Raw genomic sequence first — 19,743 nt, 5'->3', positions numbered from 1 at the left:
GAACTGCAATAAACAGAGCAATTGAGAGGAGACACAAACACGACACAGAACAAACCAAAAATAGTGAAACAAAAATGAATATTATCAACAACAGTATCAATATTAGTTACAATTTCAACATAGCAGTGATTCAAAATCCCTCATTGACATTATCATTAGACATGTGTAAAAACAATAAAAAAATGAACAATAGTGTCACAGTGGCTTACACTTGCATCGCATCTCATAAGCTTGACAACACACTGTGTCCAATATTTTCACAAAGATAAAATAAGTCATATTTTTGGTTCATTTAATAGTTAAAACAAATTTACATTATTGCAATAAAACATTGTCCTTTACAATTATAAAAGCTTTTTACAAAAATCTACTACTCTGCTTGCATGTCAGCAGACTGGGGTAGATTCTACTGAAATCCTATGTATTGAATGAATAGAGAATCGCTTTGGAATCGAGAATCGTGTTGAATTGAAAAAAAAAACATCGATTTTGAATCGAATCGTGACCCCAAGAATCGATATTGAATTGAATCGTGGGACACCCAAAGATTCACAGCCCTAGTGTACAGTATTTCTAAAAAAAAATACTGGATCATCATGCTTACATACTGTACATTACCTTTTGCATTATATTAATTTATATTAATATATATGTTGTCTACCTTGTACTTTTTTTTTAATGTCATTGCCTGAAATAAATGAATAAATGAAATGAACGAATTAAATATTTGCTATACCCTTATAGTAAAAGCATGTAATGTGGATTTTTTTGTCTTCATTTCTTTTAATTAATTCATTAAATATTTTATTTTGCCATTGTATTTTGCAGTGGTATAGAATTGCACTGAAAAACCGCCTCTATAACCAATTCTACACCCAGGGGCGCCGCTAAGGATTTTGGGCCCCATGAAAAGAATCTTTACAGGGCCCCCAACTGTCATTATTTTTTCTGTATTATAATTTCATCATCATTAGGGGCCTCTCTGGGCCCCCCTCCATCATGGGCCCCTAGAATCCGTCTCCTTTACCCCCCCCCCCCCTTTTCGGCGCCCCTGTCTACACCACAACAAACCACAATAATGAATGAATGTCAGTTCAGTTCAGTTTCAGTTTATTTTGAACATGCATACAATACAATGTAATGCATCACACAATTCCAGTTGTTTCATTACAGCACGTCCGAAAAGGAGTAGGAAGAAGCAGAGCTTATTTAATCCTACCCCTTTTCATACCATAGATAGATAGATAGATAGATAGATAGATAGTACATTATTGATTCCTTCAGGAGAGTTCCCTTAGGAAAATTTAAATTCCAGCAGCAGTGTACAGAATGTCGCCCGGAAAAGGGTGGAGTGCCATCTCCGGGTTGCGGAGGAGACCCTGCCCCAAGTGGAGGAGTTCAAGTACCTCGGAGTCTTGTTCACGAGTGAGGGAAGAGTGGATCGTGAGATCGACAGGCGGATCGGTGCGGCGTCTTCAGTAATGCGGACGCTGTATCGGTCCGTTGTGGTGAAGAAGAAGGAGCTGAGCCGGAAGGCAAAGCTCTCAATTTACCGGTCGATCTACGTTCCCATCCTCACCTATGGTCATGAGCTTTGGGTTATGACCGAAAGGACAAGATCACGGGTACAAGCGGCCGAAATGAGTTTCCTCCGCCGCTGCTCCTCCACATCGAGAGGAGCCAGATGAGGTGGTTCGGGCATCTGTTCAGGATGCCACCCGAACGCCTCCCTTGGGAGGTGTTTAGGGCACATCCGACCGGTAGGAGGCCACGGGGAAGACCCAGGACATGTTGGGAAGACTATGTCTCCCGGCTGGCCTGGGAACGCCTCGGGATTCCCCCGGGAAGAGCTGGACGAAGTGGCTGGGGAGAGGGAAGTCTGGGCTTCCCTGCTTAGGCTGCTGCCCCCGCGACCCGACCTCGGATAAGCGGAAGAAGATGGATGGATGGATGGAGTGTACAGAATTGAGAACAAATTTAAAAAGTAAAAAGTAAATAATGGGGGTATAAATGGAAATAAAATAGAAAATATAACAATAAGAATAAAAATAAAAAGCAACAATAAGAATACAAATATAACAGTAAAAATAAGAATATAACAGAAACTAGGCAGTAGTGACTACGTTATGAAAATGTATTGCATTTAAAAAAAATGTTTTATTGTTTTGCATCCCCTGTCATCCCAGTACCCCCCCCCCCCCCCCCCCCCCCCCTCCATAGCTATTGTATCCACTTTCCTTGTTCTCTGTAACAGAACAGTGAACAAATAAATAATAAATAAATAATTTACCATAGTAAGCATGCAAATATTAAATACATAATCTTTTTAAAAGCAGAGTTTTTGATATCAGGTGTACCTAATTGAGTGGCCACGCCTATGTCTCCGACTTTTAGGGTTTAGGTCGACACTGTATCAGTTTATTAGGTGTGTGGTGCAAGTGGTCACGTCGCCTCCATTGTAGCTTAAAGGTGCTAAGTGATCGATACGCCGATCAATATGCGTCATTGTCGCTGAGAACTGCGAGTGGTGTTAGTTTCCCTGCAGCTTATTCGGAGTAAAAGAATGGCGGGGCCAAAGTGTCCATCCCGGGATCTACCGTCCATGCCCCCTTTCCGTCTTCCTCCCTCTTCGCGTCACCATGACAACAGCCGTGGATGGTAGATGAGGAGGTGGAGGGAGGGAGGGGGGGCATGCGGAGCTTAGACAGGTGTTGTTGCGCTTTGCGGATGGTCCGTCCGACTGCTGTAACAGGCAGGATGGAAGCCGGCAGAACAGCTCCACAGCCTCTCGGTGTAGTTTGACGTGCATGTGGCGAGCTCGCATCTCCACGCAAGGAATTTGATACAGGCGGGGAAGCAGGAGATCGCCGCAATGGTGCATCACTCAGGCTCCATCCAGTCCTTCAAGCAGCAGAAAGGTGGGTTGGCAGTGTGGCCAATGTGCGTCCTTTGCAGATTTATAGAGTTTTTTTTTTGTTTTTTTGGATACTTTTTCCACTCTTCTGTGCTGGTTGTTGAACATAAACTTGAAAAGGCTCCATTTATGGAATGCTCCTACACTAGTTGGTTTTATTTGTACAGTTAACACATCATTTTACCATTCCAGTCGGTACATTGTTGCATGCCATACTCACGAAAACGCATGACCTTTTGTGCACAATGCAATCAGTGCAAACAAAAGCCCGCAGGACAGCATAATCCTCGAAGAGCTCATCATTGTGAGTTACATTTCTCTGAGGCACACATGAGCTATTTTTATATATTCATTTAACAATGAAGTTTTTTTTTTCTCTCTCTCTCTCTCTTCTAACAAAGTCAACAGATCTCTGAAACGAATGAATGAAATTAGTTTATTTCGGTCATATTTCAACCTGTTTTGAGCCAGGGCACATTTTTTGCGTTGAAAAAATCCGGAGGCACACCACCAGCAGGAATCATTAAAAAAATGAAACTCAGTTGACAGTAAAAAGTCGTTGTCGCAATTGTTGGATATGAATTTAAACCATAACCAAGCATGCATCACTATAGCTCTTGTCTCAAAGTAGGTGTACTGTCACGACCTGTCACACTACGCCGTGACTTATTTTGAGTTTTTTGCTCTTTTCCTTATGTAGTGTTTTAGTTCTTGTCTTGCGCTCCTATTAGGGTGTTTTTTTCTCTTTTTTTGGTATTTTTCCTGGAGCAGTTTCATGTCTTCCTTTGAGCGATATTTCCCGCATCTACTTTGTTTTAGCAATCAAGAATATTTCAGTTGTTTTTATCCTTCTTTGTGGGGACATTGTTGATTGTCATGTCATGTTCGGACGGCGTCTTTGCTCCACAGTAAGTCTTTGCTGTCGTCCAGCATTCTGTTTTTCTTTACTTTGTAGCCAGTTCAGTTTTAGTTTCGTTCTGCATAGCCTTCCCTAAGCTTCAATGCGTTTTTTTAGCCTTTTGTTTATTTTTGGTTTAAGCATTAGATATCTTTTTACCTGCACACTGCCTCCCGCTGTTTCCGACATCTACAAAGCAATTAACTACCGGCTGCCACCTACTGATATGGAAAAGTATTACACGGTTACTCTGCCGAGCTCTAGACAGCACCGACACTCAACAACAACACATAATTTGAAGACTATAATTACTGGTTTGCAAAAAATATCTTTAATCCAAATAGGTGAAACTAGATAATCTCCCACGACACACCAGACTGTATCTCACGGCACACTAGTGTGCCGTGGCACAGTGGTTGAAAAAGACTGATATAATCAACCATTTTGTGTGATCAATTTATCAGCACAGATTATACATATTAACAATCATACACATACACACACACACAAAGAAAAAGAATAACCGAAAAAGGAATAGCCTTGAAGCCAAGGCTTATATTGAACTATCCTATACATTCACTGAAAATTAGATTGCCTGGAATATCAACGTTCAAAAAAATCAATGGGATGAAAGTAATCGTTGCTATATTTTATAATTTTCCATTATTTCACCTTTCAAGGCTTTCTTAAACCTTAACAAAGAACGACATGTCTTCAACTCATCACTGAGCTTGTTCCACCATTTAACTCCTAAAACTGAAATACATTTGTATTTTATATTCCTTCTTACTTTACATATTTCAAAAATCAATACCCCCCGTAAATTATAGTTTTCTCCTCTTAATTTAAATAACCTAAGAATACAAGCAGGAAGGCTGTTGTTACTCAAAACATAATTTCCATTGTTTTTAAAAACACAATATCGGAAAATTTTAACACATTAGAACTTATGAATAATGGATTGGTAGGTTCATAGTAGCATGCTTTGTGTATTATTTTAATTACCCTTTTTGGAAGTTTAATTATTGGGTCTATGTTTGTTTTATAAACATTTCTCCAAACTTCCACACAATGTGTTAGATATGGAAAAATAAAATAATAATGCTTATTCAGCATGTGTCTTACTTTATAAAACATAGCAATGGATTTGGATATTTTTCCCAATGATTTTAATTACATGAAAATAGCGTGGAGAAGACTTAGAATCTGAAAATCCTGCTTGATATTTTTCAGTGCTAGAACCCATATTTATAATAATCTGTGTCCTATTAAAAAATATTAAAAATTATTTTAAAATGGTCCAAGCATTTGTCTCAATAAGGACAATAACGTGTGCTTTATTTGAAATGAAATAAAATTTCGACAAAATAACAGCCCCTGTCCCGATCTCATGATAGTTTGAGCTGAAGTGCACTTGCAATCATAATAATAATAATTAGCTTCATTGTCTCCGAGGAGAAATTTGTCTTGGACATCAAGACACAGCGTTTTACATACATATATACATACATACATACAGTTCATCTGACAATACAGTGACGACAGTGAACAGTGCGCAGGTATATCAGTTAGTTACGAGATCACACATTACACTCCCCCTGTATTGCACACCTCCCGTATTGCACTATCCCAATATTGCACTCCTTATTATTGCATCCGGTTATTACAATAGTTTTCCGTTGTTAAGTGCTTTGATTGCCAGTGGGACAAAGGAAAATCTATACCTGTTGAGTTTGTATGTTGCTGTTCATGCTGTGCTTAAAGGTCAGTTCCAAATATTGAACTTTAATAACAAGAAAAGCTTGTAGAAATGGCCGTAAAAGGTTCCCGTCATGCTTTTCACCACATATTACTTTGCAGGTGTACGGCACTAAAGTCCTGCAGCAAGACCACACAATTCGCACTGTGTTACACCTAGATATCCTGCATATAGTTTATCATTAAAAGTGATGAATTAGTCATTGAGAAATGAAGGGAAACATAAAAAAATGTACTGTTAACAAAAAAATTCAATATCTTGCATCATACTGTAAATTCTGGTTTGCTGTGAATTATAAATTACAGTCAATTGTTATAATTCTACAGTAAATTTTGATTACAGTATTTTACTATGAAACATACTGTAATGCTGTGAAATCCTGCTATTTGTTTTTCAGTGTATTCTTCTGACATACATTTTATGGAACTAGATCTATAGTCCATGCAATTATGGAATGGATTAACCAAAGAAATCAAACAAAGACTTAGACTTAGACTTAGACTTACACTTCCTTTTTATTGTCATTCAAATTTGAACTTTACAGCACAGATAAGAACGAAATTTCGTTACATAAGCTCATGGTAGTGCAGGATAAAAAAGCAATAAGGTGCATATATAAATAATAAATATATATGAATTATAATAAAAATATGTACATATAAAATAAATAAATATATATAAATAAATAAATAGATTACTGTACAGATAAATATATTGCACTTTTTCACATGCGTCCACGTTTATGGATGTATGTTATATTGTCTTTTTTATTCCAGCGAGTTAATCCATTTTGGGGAGAGTTGAGGGGATAATTTCATTTAATTATGATGCGTTCAAGAGTCTTACGGCCTGAGGGAAGAAGCTGTTACAGAACCTAGAGGTTCTGCTTCGGAGGCGGAACCTCAAAGCACCAATACGATTCAGTTTAAGAGACTGTTCAAACTACAAGTGTTCACAAAGTACAAAAAACAAGAATTATGATGAACATCTTGAACATTTTTTTTTTTTCCCTTTTAAATTTTTTTTTTTTTTAATATTATTTTATTGAGACAAAGATTATTTATGTATTTGATATTTGTATGCTTACTATGGTATATTATTTATTTATTATTTATTTGTTCACTGTTCTGTTACAGAGAACAGGGGAATTGGATAACATTGCTGTTGTATGAAAAGGGGTAGGATTAAATAAGCTCAGCTTCTTCCTACTCCTTTTCGGAGGTGCTGTAATGACACAACTGGAATTGTGTGATACATTACACTGTATCGTATGGATGTTCCAAATAAACTGAAACTGAACTGAACTGGGGCAGGGGTTAGTACATGTGCCTCACAGTATGAAGATCCTGGGTTCGATCCTGGGCTCGGGATCTTCCTGTGTGGAGTTTGCATGTTCTCCCCGTGACTGCATGGGTTCCCTCCGGGTACCCCGGCTTCCTCCCACCTCCAAAGACATGCACCTGGGGATAGGTTGATTGGCAACACTAAATGGGCCCTAGTGTGTGAATGTGACTGTGAATGTTGTCTGTCTATCTGTGTTGGCCCTGCGATGAGATGGCGACTTGTCCAGGGTGTACCCTGCCTTCCGCCCGAATGCAGCTGAGATAGGCTCCAGCACCCCCCACTACCCCAAAAGGGACAAGCGGTAGAAAATGAATGTATGGATGGATGAACTGAACTGAACTTGCATGATCCTACATCAAAGCACTCTCTTTAGCGGATGCAATCATGTATAATAATTATACACAATTAAATACAAACCCTGTTTCCATATGAGTTGGGAAATTGTGTTAGATGTAAATATAAACGGAATACAATGATTTGCAAATCCTTTTCAATCCATATTCAATTGAATGCACTACGAAGACAAGATATTTGATGTTCAAACTCATAAACTTTATTTATTTTTTGCAAATAATAATTAACTTAGAATTTCATGGCTGCAACACGTGCCAAAGTAGTTGGGAAAGGGCATGTTCACCACTGTGTTACATCACCTTTTCTTTTAACAACACTCAATAAACGATTGGGAACTGAGGAAACTAATTGTTGAAGCTTTGAAAGTGAAATTCTTTCCCATTCTTGTTTTATGAAGAGCTTCAGTCGTTCAACAGTCCGGGGTCTCCGCTGTCGTATTTTACGCTTCATAATGCGCCACACATTTTCAATGGGAGACAGGTCTGGACTGCAGGCGAGCCAGGAAAGTACCCGCGCTCTTTTTTTACGAAGCCACGCTGCTGTAACACGTGCTGAATGTGACTTGGCATTGTCTTGCTGAAATAAGCAGGGGCGTCCATGAAAAAGACGTAGATGGCAGCATATGTTGTTCCAAAACCTGTATGTACCTTTCAGCATTAATGGTGCCTTCACAGATGTGTAAGTTACCCATGCCTTGGGCACTAATGCACCCCAATACCATCACAGATGCTGGCTTTTGAACTTTGCGTCAATAACAGTCTGGATGGTTCGCTTCCCCTTTGGTCCGGATGACACGATGTCGAATATTTCCAAAAACAATTTGAAATGTGGACTCGTAAGACTGCAGAACACTTTTCCACTTTGCACGGGCCCAGAGAAGCCGGCTGCGTTTCTGGATGTTGTTGATAAATGGCTTTCGCTTTGCGTAGTAGAGCTTTAACTTGAACTTACAGATGTAGCGATGAACTGTATTTAGTGACAGTGGTTTTCTAAAGTGTTCCTGAGCCCATGTGGTGATATCCTTTAGAGATTGATGTCGGTTTTTGATACAGTGCCGTCTGAGGGATCGAAGGTCACGGTCATTCAATGTTGGTTTCCGGCCATGCCGCTTACGATTTCTCCAGATTCTCTGAACCTTTTGATGATATTATGGACCGTAGATGTTGAAATCCCTAAATTTCTTGCAATTGCACTTTGAGAGACGTTGTTCTTAAACTGTTTGACTATTTTCTCACGCAGTTGTGGACAAAGGGGTGTACCTCGCCCCATCCTTTCTTGTGAAAGACTGAGCATTTTTTGGGAAGCTGTTTTTATACCCAATCATGGCACCCACCTGTTCCCAATTAGCCTGCACACCTGTGGGATGTTCCAAATAAGTGTTTGATGAGCATTCCTCAACTTTATCAGTATTTATTGCCACCTTTCTCAACTTCTTTGTCACGTGTTGCTGGCATCAAATTCTAAAGTTAATGATTATTTGCAAAAAAATAAATGTTTATCAGTTTGAACATCAAATATGTTGTCTTTGTAGCATATTCAACTGAATATGTGTTGACAGTGATTTGCAAATCATTGTATTCCGTTTATATTTACATCTAACACAATTTCCCAACTCATATGGAAACGGGCTTTGTAGATACAATCAACTATTAATACTTAATGCTTTATTTTGGAAGGCAAGGTCTGACACACATTTTTGAGTCATTAAAAACAGGAGACAGTACAGGACTTGATGAGTTAAAAGCTAACTCGGACCTCTGATGGCCCCTCTCAATAGTTGAGTGCTAAGTGCCCGATTAAATCAATGACCAAATAATTTTAGCTCACAGCTAAGTAGATGTCAGATATGCTGCACTCACACCGAGGCATAAACAACATCACATCAGGGCATTTAAGGGCCTCCTGCAGAAAATTCTACAGCAAATATGATTTTATTTCCTTTAATAGAGCTCCACCATCACTATAGTTAAGTTAAGTTAAAGTTAAAGTACCAATGGTTGTCATACACACACTATGTTTGGTGAAATTTGTCCTCTGCATTTGACCCATCCCCTTGTTCACATTGTCATAATGCTTTACAGTCATTAAAATAAGGTTACACAGCCCAGATGAAGAACATCATGTAACATTACTAACAAGGACCGCTTGCCTAATAGTTGTGACCTTTGCTTGTTAAATTGTAGAAATGTTCATTTCAAAAAGCAAGGGTTATTCATACTTAGTATGAAGAACTAAAAAGACACTTTAACCACTAGTGGCCTAGTGGTTAGAGTGTCCGCCCTGAGATCGGTAGGTTGTGAGTTCAAACCCTGGCCGAGTCATACCAAAGACTATAAAAATGGAACCCATTACCTCCCTGCTTGGCACTCAGCATCAAGGGTTGGAATTGGGGGTTAAATCACCAAAAAAAATTCCCGGGCGCGGCACTGCTACCGCTCCCCTCACCCCACAGGGGGTGAATAGGGCGATGGGTCAAATGCAGAAGACAAATTTCACCACACCTAGTGTGTGTGTGACAATCATTGGTACTTTAACTTTAACTTTTTAACTTAGTATTAAAACATGTTTGTGACTGACTTAGACTTAGAATTCCTTTTATTGTCATTCAAATTTGAACTTTACAGTACAGATAAGAACAAAATTTTGTTGCATTAGCTCTTTGTAGTGCAGGATAAAAGAGCAATAAGGTGCAGATATAAATAAATAGATTACTGTACAGATAAATATATTGCACTTTTGCATATGCATCCACGTTTATGGATGTATGTTATATTGTCTTTATATTCCAGCGAGTTAATCTGTTTTTGTGGGGGAATTGAGGGGATTATTATGATGCGTTCAAGAGTCTTATGGCCTGCGGGAAGAAGCTGTTACAGAACCTGGAGGTTCTGCTACGGAGGCTGCGGAACCTCTTTCTACAGTCCAGCAGTGAAAACAGTCCTTGGTGGGAGCGGGAGGAGTCTCTGCAGATTTTCCGAGCCCTGGTCAGGCAGAGGCTTTTTGCGTTTACCAGGATAGGAGGAAGAGGAGTCCTGATGATCTTTTCCGCCGTCCTCACCACTCTCTGCAGAGACTTCCAGTCTGAGACATTGCAGGCTCCAGTCCAGACAGAGATGCAATTGGTCAGTAGGCTCTCTGTAGTGCCTCTGTACAATGTGGTGAGAATGGGGGGAGGGAGCTGTGCTCTTTTAGATATATAGATAGATAGATATATAGATAGATAGATAGTACTTTATTGATTCCTTCAGGAGAGTTCCCTCAGGAAAATTTAAATTCCAGCAGCAGTGTACAGAATTGAGATCGAATTTAAAAAGTAAAAAGTAAATAATCATCCGACGCAAAAAGTGCATGCGCTGCTGAGCTCTTTTTACAAGACCTCCGGTGTGTAGAGACCAGGTCATATTGTCAGTTTTCTGCACCCCCAGGAACTTGGTGCTGCTTACGATCTCCACTGTGACTGCGACGGGTATATCCATCCATCCATCCATTTTCTACCGCTTGTCCCATTTGGGGTCGCGGGGGGTGCTGGAGCCTATCTCAGCTGCATTCGGGCGGAAGGTGGTGTACACCCTGGACAAGTCACCACCTCGATACAGGGCCAACACAGAGAGACAGACAACTTTCACACTCACATTCACACACTAGGGCCAATTTAGTGTTGCCAATCAACCTATCCCCAGGTGCACGTATTTGGAGGTGGGAGGAAGCCGGAGTACCCGGAGGGAACCCACGCAGTCACGGGGAGAACATGCAAACTCCACACAGAAAGATCCCGAGCCTGGGATTGAACTCAGGACTACTCAGGACCTTCGTATTGTGAGGCACATGCACTAACCCCTGTTTCACCGTGCTGCCCGTGATTCAATTTGGGGGAGTCTGATTTGGCTTCCCACATCTACTCTCTAAAAACAATTTTATCTACACTCCAGAATATTTTACTAATAGTTTCGGGAGGATTTTTCTTCTGTACATGGGGGGGCGTGCCGTAGCTAAGTACCGTATTTTTCGGTGTATGAGTCGCACCGGAGTATAAGTCGCACCTGCCGAAGATGCATAATAAAGAAGGAAAAAAACATTATGCAACTTTCATAAACTATGAAAAAAACTGCGACTTATAGTCCGAATAATACGGTAATAAAAGGCAACAATCCTTCCACACGTTCACATTCGGAAACTTTGTTACCACTTTCACTTGGTCTTTATAGTCAAGTTTGATGTCTTCTCGACGCTGTGCCAGACTTAAGGACCTCACTTAACTTTTTTTTACATTTTGCCTATTTTATGTGAGACAACCACATGTTTTTATTTTCTGTATGCATTCAAACTCGTAAATAAACGCAAAGTCAGCTAACGATGAAAGTAATGGGAGTCATTACGTCATATTGTGCCCATAAAGCATTCTACAAAAGCATCCAAAAACCTCCATCAACGCTTTTATATACCTGCTGTAAGTACATATGTAATGTGGTAAAAGGAACATTAATAATAACATGTATTATATATGTATTTAGGTCACTTTAAGCATACGGCAAGGCATTAAAGGGGAACTACACTTTTTTTGGAATTTTGCCTATCGTTCCTAATCATTATAAAAGACATGACGACGGATGGATTTAAAAAAAAAAAAGCATTCTAAATATTAAATAAACGTAAATAAAGTCTGCTTACAGCGAAGCCAATTGGAGCTCCACTATTCCGCCTATGAAACCCAATAAATAACCATTCAAAAAGCGCCAACAATACTCCATTCACATTTCGTGACTTGAATATTAACCAGGTATTAGTGATATTGTTATTATAAGCGCTAACACAGACAAACTATTTATAGCGCCGACGTGATCACTACCATGTGTCGCTATGTTTACATCATCGAGTGGTCTGCTGTTTCCTCACTTCCCTGCTTCCTGTAGGTTTATTATAGATCATAAATCATGCCTCTCATCTGAAAAGTAGATGACTGAGGAGATAATCAGACAAGTTGGTACACTTTGACAGCCATTTAGGACCTTGAGCTGCTGAGAACAACACGGAAAGCGCTTGTGTCCCCCCCCCCCCCCCACTATGTTTCTTTGCGAGGATTATGAGACATTTTTCATCTAAATGGGAATATATCAACATCCTAGCAGTCGGCATCCTTATGACAGCAGACATTGTACAATAAGTGATGTTTTATTATGTTTGTTGGCTCTCATGAAGTCTGCAGTGAGCAGAAAAATCAGTGATGAAAAAAAAGAAGCAAACCTTGTGATGTGTTTTTTTAAATTATTGCTCCACGTTTGCTTAAAATGATCAAAATATGTAAATATTAAATGTTGTTATAAATGTGCCCGTTACTACATTACATATATACTTACATCGTGTATATAAAAACATAATGGAAGTGTTTGGATGTTTTTTTAGGGTTTCCATAGGCACAATTGAACGGCTCCCTTAGGCTCCATTCTAAGCGCATTTTGATTGCATTTATTTAATATTTAGAATGCATTAAAAGAAATCCATCCGTCATGTCTTTCATAATGATTGTAAACAATAGGCAAAATTCCAAAAGAAGTGCAGTTCCCCTTTAAAGGGACTGTTTGCAACAGTTACACAGATGCTTAGGGGGCGCCAACTTTCCACTGTATTTTACACAGTATATCTCGCCCTCTTACGGCTTCTAATACGTAATTACGTACGTACATAACACGTGCATGCGCATTAGCTTTAGATGTTGTCAGCTAATAATAGCAATTTGAAAAATAATAGCAATTTGAAAACTTAAATGCATATTCTATCAAAACAACAGCATGACTGCAAATTGTTCGTTGCTTCTTTTGGACTGCTTTTGTATGTGTGCACGCACTCTCTGCGCATACGTGTTGATGAGACAGGGTGAGTGACAGCCGTAAACACCAATCACTTTATTCGGGCCGGTAAATTTTTTTATAACATAAACTTTGTAATTGTGAAAAATATAGACAATTGTTGTTGTGGCTCATTAAAGTTTGTCCAAGTCTAAGTCTAATTGTCAAACAAATGTGTTCTGTTAAACCCCTAATGGTAACGTAAGCGAGCCGGTGGTGTTCTTGTTATATTTTTTGCTTTGAAAAATGTTACTGTGAGGAAGTTGTAAATCGCGACTTTAATTCCTCAGATGCATCACAATGTTTGCTATTACCTTCAATAACAACAACTAATACTAATCATGGCAGACTTCCTGAGATAAAACGACGACTACTTTGGGACTAGATGATGATGCAGAACCTTATATTTTTGAGACTGAATATATGGAGGATGAGGTACACGTTTTAGAAGCTGAGTGATTGTCAGGTTCAAACACTGATGACATCTATTAAACAGACAAAGAAGCAAGGAATTAAACAGAGACATAATTCAATTTAGCTCAATTGAGGAGAAACGTCTGGGCTGTACTCTTGTACAGTCTCCCACAACGCTCTGACAAAAGATTGTATGCCTCCTCTTTTATTTGGACTTTCCCTGATTACATGGCAACAGCTGTTTCTAAAGGAAGGGGGTCGTAAACAGCCGCTGCCTTTGGTCACAAAGCAGTTCAAAGAAAAGGTGCCTGAAGAGGAGTCAGATCCTGCTTCCTCTCCGCTTTGTAGATCTCGGGTCAAGACAAAATCTTACTGTGGATTACAATACATCAAAGAAACCGACACCTGCATGTCACTTACCATCCTACACAGTGGAGTTTAACAAGCCTTTTGCTTGGTAGGATCAAAGACAGCTTTTATCTACTCCCTGGGAACTCATGGCAACACAAAGTGTTGTGATAACTTAGATACAATTATTCTGTCAGTGATGAGCAGATCCAGAAAGTAGCACTATTGCTAAGTGCTACACAAGAAATAGAAACATGATAAAACAATCATTAATGTACAATGTTTGCTCTCAGTGGGATGCATTTCATACCATCTCAGGGTTGAATGTCAAAGTTCACCAACTTCTCAGTTTACGGACACAACCTCCTATTACACAAGTGACAGCCATGATTTAGAATCTAGAATTAACTTTTACCAACTCAGAGGCGATGCAGCAGCTCACTGGCTCAGTCTCTCAATAGCTGCATAAGCTAAATACCTCTGTTAACACGGCACTGCTAAAAAAAAGTTCCTCTGTGTTAGCGCTTATAACACCAATATCGCTAATACTTAGTTAATATTCAGGTCAGGAGGTGTAAATGGAGTATTGTTGGTGGTTTGTGGATGTGTTTTTAGAGGGTTCTATGGGCACAATAGAGTACTCCTATTAGCTACATTGTTAGCCACCTCGTACTTGCTGTATATTACAAATTACAACTACGGTAATTATAAAAAAAGAAAGGCGTATGTGTTCTCGTCTTATCATCATCTCTGTAAGTTACATTGTTATTGTTAACCTGCAACATGTCCCTCCTGTTGTTCAGTCTATATTTGCAGACACTTTGTTAGGTACACCTGCACATTCCATCAAGTTTCAATACAAGAACTGTATAAAAAAAAAAAAATTTGCTTAAAATGTGATAAATATAGATAGTGGTGTAGAAATGCACTGCATCATACAGAGAACTGTTTCTAATAATGCGTTTAAACCTTATTTAGCTCTTTTAAACGGTGGACATATTATAAAACACCTTCAGTATAGTCAGTGTACAGTATTCCTAAAAAATACAAACTGCAAATAAGTCTTAATTAAATTAAGAAACTATATTTTGTAACATAACCTAAAAAAGAGTAAAGTATAGTACAGCGTAGTGTTGTCCCGATACCAATATTTTGGTACCGGTACCAAAATTATTTTGCTACTTTTCGGTACTTTTCGATACTTTTCTAAATAAAGGGGACTACAAAAAATTGCATTGTTGGCTTTATTTTAATAAAAAAATCTTAGGGTACATTAAACATATGTTTCTTATTGCAAATTTGTCCTTAAATAAAATAGTGAACATACAAGACAACTTGTCTTTTATTAGTAAATAAGCAAACAAAGGCTCCTAATTTAGTCTGCTGGCGTATGCAGTAACATATTCATACCTGCCAACTTTTGAAATCAGAAAAACCTAGTAGCCAGGGTCCAAGGGCCGCAGGCCCCGGTAGGTCCAGGACAAAGTCCTGGTGGAGGGTTCAGGGCTTCGCCCCCCGACGCAAAATGATTATTAGCATTCAGACAGGTTAAAATGTTGCTAAAACCATCACTTTTCTATCAGTCACAGTGACTTTTCAAAACAAAAATATTACAGCAAAAATCATATGGGTTGATTGGCATGTTTATTCTGTAAGCTAACTTCAATAGTTTGAAATTATTTTGACAGTCAATACCAGTTATCCTGTCAACCTTTCACAAGACTTCAATTTGTTAATTGAAAGTATAAACAGTATAAACACTTTTTACAGTAAACAAATGGTAAAACAGTACTAAACAATTCCATTTAAAAAAAAATTGGTGTCATTATTAACTTTCTGTCCAAGCTTGTATAATCTACTGCCTTGTTCAATTGTAAAAAATATTCTGTGCCTAAAATTCACATTTCTATCACAATTATCATACTGTAAACATGGTAAGCTAACTTCATTAAAATTAATAGTCCTGTCAATAGCATGGAATTACAATTCAAATGTAGTTTTTTTGTAAGCCTTTCAAAAGAATTCAAAATATGAAAAATTAATGAAAATTAATTTAAGCCATCAGACACTTGAAAAGTGGTACATCACATCTCTAATGTAATCATTTTAACTTTTCAACAGAAATAGCACTGCAAAAATATTAAGGACATACTTCTGTATTTTGGTAGTTATGCTGTCAACATTTAACAAGATTTCTTCAACTTGGACTTGAAAGCATAAATAGTATAAACACTTTTAACAGTATGTCGTGCTGTGAAATACAGCCGACAGGATTGCGCACCAAACACGAAGCAAGGCCAAAGCGCATGCATGGTGCAGGAGAACAAAGGACTTCTTTCATTTAAGGTTTGTGATAAACCATCAAACTCATACGTTAAAAGGACTCTATAGTAATATAAAGCAAATTTTTCTGGACATTATCATGCAAGAAAAGTTTATTTTTGGGACCGCGATCACCGCGTAATGATTTTTAAAGGTTGCATTACAAACATTTAACTGTCCCATGTGATCAGCCAGTGCGATTGGAAATCCATGCTCAATTATTGCCTCCGTAAATAGAACTTCGGCATTTATCACATCCAAAGAATCTGTTTGGGCGACGAAAAACGTTGAAAGTTTTCCACTTGTATCGCTAGCAACGGCATTAGACTTGTGTTTTTTTGTCCCAACGTGGTCTTTTACATCGCTAATTCCTCCGTGTCCGATCGAAAAATCTTGTCTGCACAAGGTGCAATTCGCGTAGTTTTCACCCTTTTTATTTTTTAATTAATGAAAAAACGTATTTTTTTATCACTGCAACCGTAACCCGGAATAGGTTGATGAAAACCGTACGAATTACGGGAAAACCGGAGTAGTTGGCAGGTATGCATATTGTGTCATTTGTCATTTCTATTATTTTGTCAAAATTATTAAGGACAAGTGGTAGAAAATGAATTATTAATCTACTTGGGGCAAGGTGACCGGTAGTACTTTTCAGAGGCGGTATAGTACCGAATATGATTCATTAGTATCGCGGTACTATACTAATACCGTATACCGTACAACCCTAGTACAGCTGTACCTCGGTTGTAATACAGCCCGGTTTTAGTATGATTAGGTTTTAGCCGAACGTTCTCACTAAAAGGATGTCCCGATTTTTGTGCAATTAAACACACTGATGATTCAGTGACGGTTGTTTATACTAAGTACGACTGCAAAATAACTCAAAGTTGCAGCATGAGTAATAGTCTAATCACAGTCTGTATAAAAAGAGAAAAACCTATACGTTCTTGTATTACATAGGGATTGTGAATGATAGGCCGCATTTGAAAAAAAATACAGTTCCCCTTTAACTATTCAATCTCTGCCGTGTTCATCAGTGTGGTTTAGCCTCTTGTTAAGATAAATATATTTGATTAACTTTTAAAGAATCATTGTAGCGGCTACAGTTCTACATCTTTGTGCCATTACTGACACCGAGTGAGCAGTCAGTATACAGCACTGCATACACAGTGGGTCAAACAAGCATTTAGTCAGTCACCAGTTGTGCAGGTTCTCCCACTTAAAAAGATGAGAGGCCTGTAATTTTCATCATAGGTATACCTCAACTATGAGAGACAAAATGAGAAGAAAAACAATCCAGAAAATCCCATTGTCTGATTTTTTAAAGAATTTATTTGCAAAGTATCGTGGAAAATAAGTATTTGGTTAACAACAAAAGTTCATCTCAATACTTTGTTGTATACCCTTTGTTGGTAATGTGAGAGGTCAAACGTTTTCTCTAAAGGTTTTCACACACTGTTGCTGGTATTTTTGCCCATTCCTCCATGCAGATCTCCTCTAGAGCAGTGATATTTTGGGGCTGTCGCTGAGCAACACAGACTTTCAACTCCCTCCAAAGATTTTCTATGGGGTTGAGATCTGGAGACTGGCAAGGCCACTCTAGGACCTTGAAATGCTTCTTAAGAAGCCACTCCTTTGTTGCCCGGGCGGTGTGTTTGGGATCATTGTCATGCTGAAAGACCCAGCCACGTTTCATCTTCAATGCCCTTGCTGATGGAAGGAGGTTTTCACTCAAAATCTCACGAGTCATTCTTTTCTTTAGACGGATCAGTCGTTCGCCCTGCGATGAGGTGGCGACTTGTCCAGGGTGTACCCCGCCTTCCGCCCGATTGTAGCTGAGATAGGCTCCAGCGCCCCCCGCGACCCCAAAGGGAATAAGCGGTAGAAAATGGATGGATGGATGGATCAGTCGTTCTTGTCCCTTTGCAGAAAAACAGCCCCAAAACATGATGTTTCTGCCTTCATGCTTCACAGTAGGTATGGTGTTCTTTGGATGCAACTCAGCATTCCTTCTCCTCCAAACACGACAAGTTGAGTTTTTACCAAAAATTTATATTTTGGTTTAATCTGACCACATGCCATTCTCCCAATACTCATCTGGATCATCCAAATGCTCTCTAGCAAACTTCAGACGGCCTGGACATGTACTGGCTTAAAACATCTGGCATTGCAGGATTTGAGTCCCTGTCGGCTTAGTGTGTTACTGATGGTAGCCTTTGTCACTTTGGTCTCAGCTCTCTGTAGGTCATTCATTAGGTCCCCCGTGTGATTCTGGGACTTTTGCTCACCGTTCTTGTGATCATTTTGACCCCACGGGTAAGATCTTGCGTGGAGACCCAGATCGAAGGAGATTATCAGTGGTCTTGTATGTCTTCCCTTTTCTAATAATTGCTTCCACTGTTGATTTCTTCACGCCAAGCTGCTTACCTATTGCAGATTCAGTCTTCCCAGCCTGGTGCAGGTCTACAATTTTGCTTCTGGTGTCCTTTGACAGCTCTTTGGTCTTGGCCATAGTGGAGTTTGTAGTGTGACTGAGGTTGTGGACAGGTGTCTTTTATACTGACCACGAGGCCAAACGAGTAGCATTAATACAGGTAAGGAGTGGAGGACAAAGGAGCTTCTTAAAGAAGAAGTTACAGGTCTGTGAAAGCCAGAAATCTTGCTTGTTTGTAGGTGACCAAATACTTATTTTACAGAGAAATTTACCAATTAATTAATAAAAAATCCTACAATAGGATTTCCTGGATTCTGTCCCCCCATTCTGTCTCTCATAGTTGAAGTGTACCTATGATGAAAATTACAGGCCTCTCCCATCTTTTTAAGTGGGAGACCTTGCACAATTGGTGGCTGACTAAATGCTTTTTTTCACCCCACTGGTAAGCATGTCTTTCTCTCTTAAAAAAACAATGCCATTGATTCGACTGATCGTCGTCTACGGACAAAATCTAGCAAATCAGATTGGACTATGAAAATATTTAGTCAAAGACAGCCCTAGTTTTAACATCATTGTTAGTTTAATCTTTTAGGAGACATTGATATTGTGCTTTTGAACATTATGGTTGTATGTTGTTTTTTTATAATTACATGAAGGGTAATTTAAGATGCAAGCAGGAAACTTTGCTTGGTTTAAACTGAAAAATAATGGAGTAACACAGAGTAAGAAAGGCAATATCTTTCACTATGCTGATGGTGAATATAAATTGTGATTCATCAGTTAAACCGTTGAAATCCACCCAAATGTATTTTAAAGCATAAGCAGATGGCTCTGAGTCATATTTGTGCCCAAATGTTGATTATGTTGCATAATGAAACCTAATGATTGCAGTAGAAATGTAATGTTATTATTTCATGATCAATGTCATGACAATCGCATTCATTGATGCGCAGAAAGATCCTTGCATTATATTTAAGATTATCAGATTATAATCCTATTTGAATGCAGTGTCATTATTTACTTAGAATGACATCCAATTAGGCACAGGTTCTTTTGTTTGTACTGTATATCTAGGCAGAGACTACAATCCCATATAAATATTTCTTTAAGTTT

General features: G+C 38.8%; 1 protein-coding gene across 1 annotated transcript in view; it reads left to right on the top strand.

The window, feature by feature from the left end:
• Positions 1 to 2,771: 2,771 nt before the first annotated feature.
• The window catches only part of ano3 (anoctamin 3), a 140,549-nt gene continuing 123,577 nt past the window's right edge, over positions 2,772 to 19,743 (top strand). Inside the window, exon 1 of the mRNA XM_061969683.2 lies at positions 2,772 to 2,918. Within this exon, the coding sequence (XP_061825667.1) occupies positions 2,873 to 2,918 (46 nt within the window). The 5' untranslated portion in view covers positions 2,772 to 2,872. The remainder of the gene's footprint in view (positions 2,919 to 19,743) is intronic.

Source organism: Nerophis lumbriciformis, linkage group LG10, assembly GCF_033978685.3.
Source record: "Nerophis lumbriciformis linkage group LG10, RoL_Nlum_v2.1, whole genome shotgun sequence".
Lineage (NCBI taxonomy): Eukaryota > Metazoa > Chordata > Actinopteri > Syngnathiformes > Syngnathidae > Nerophis > Nerophis lumbriciformis.
The sequence above is the reverse complement of the archived record's forward strand: the minus strand, read 5'-3'. Positions and strand labels throughout refer to the sequence as shown.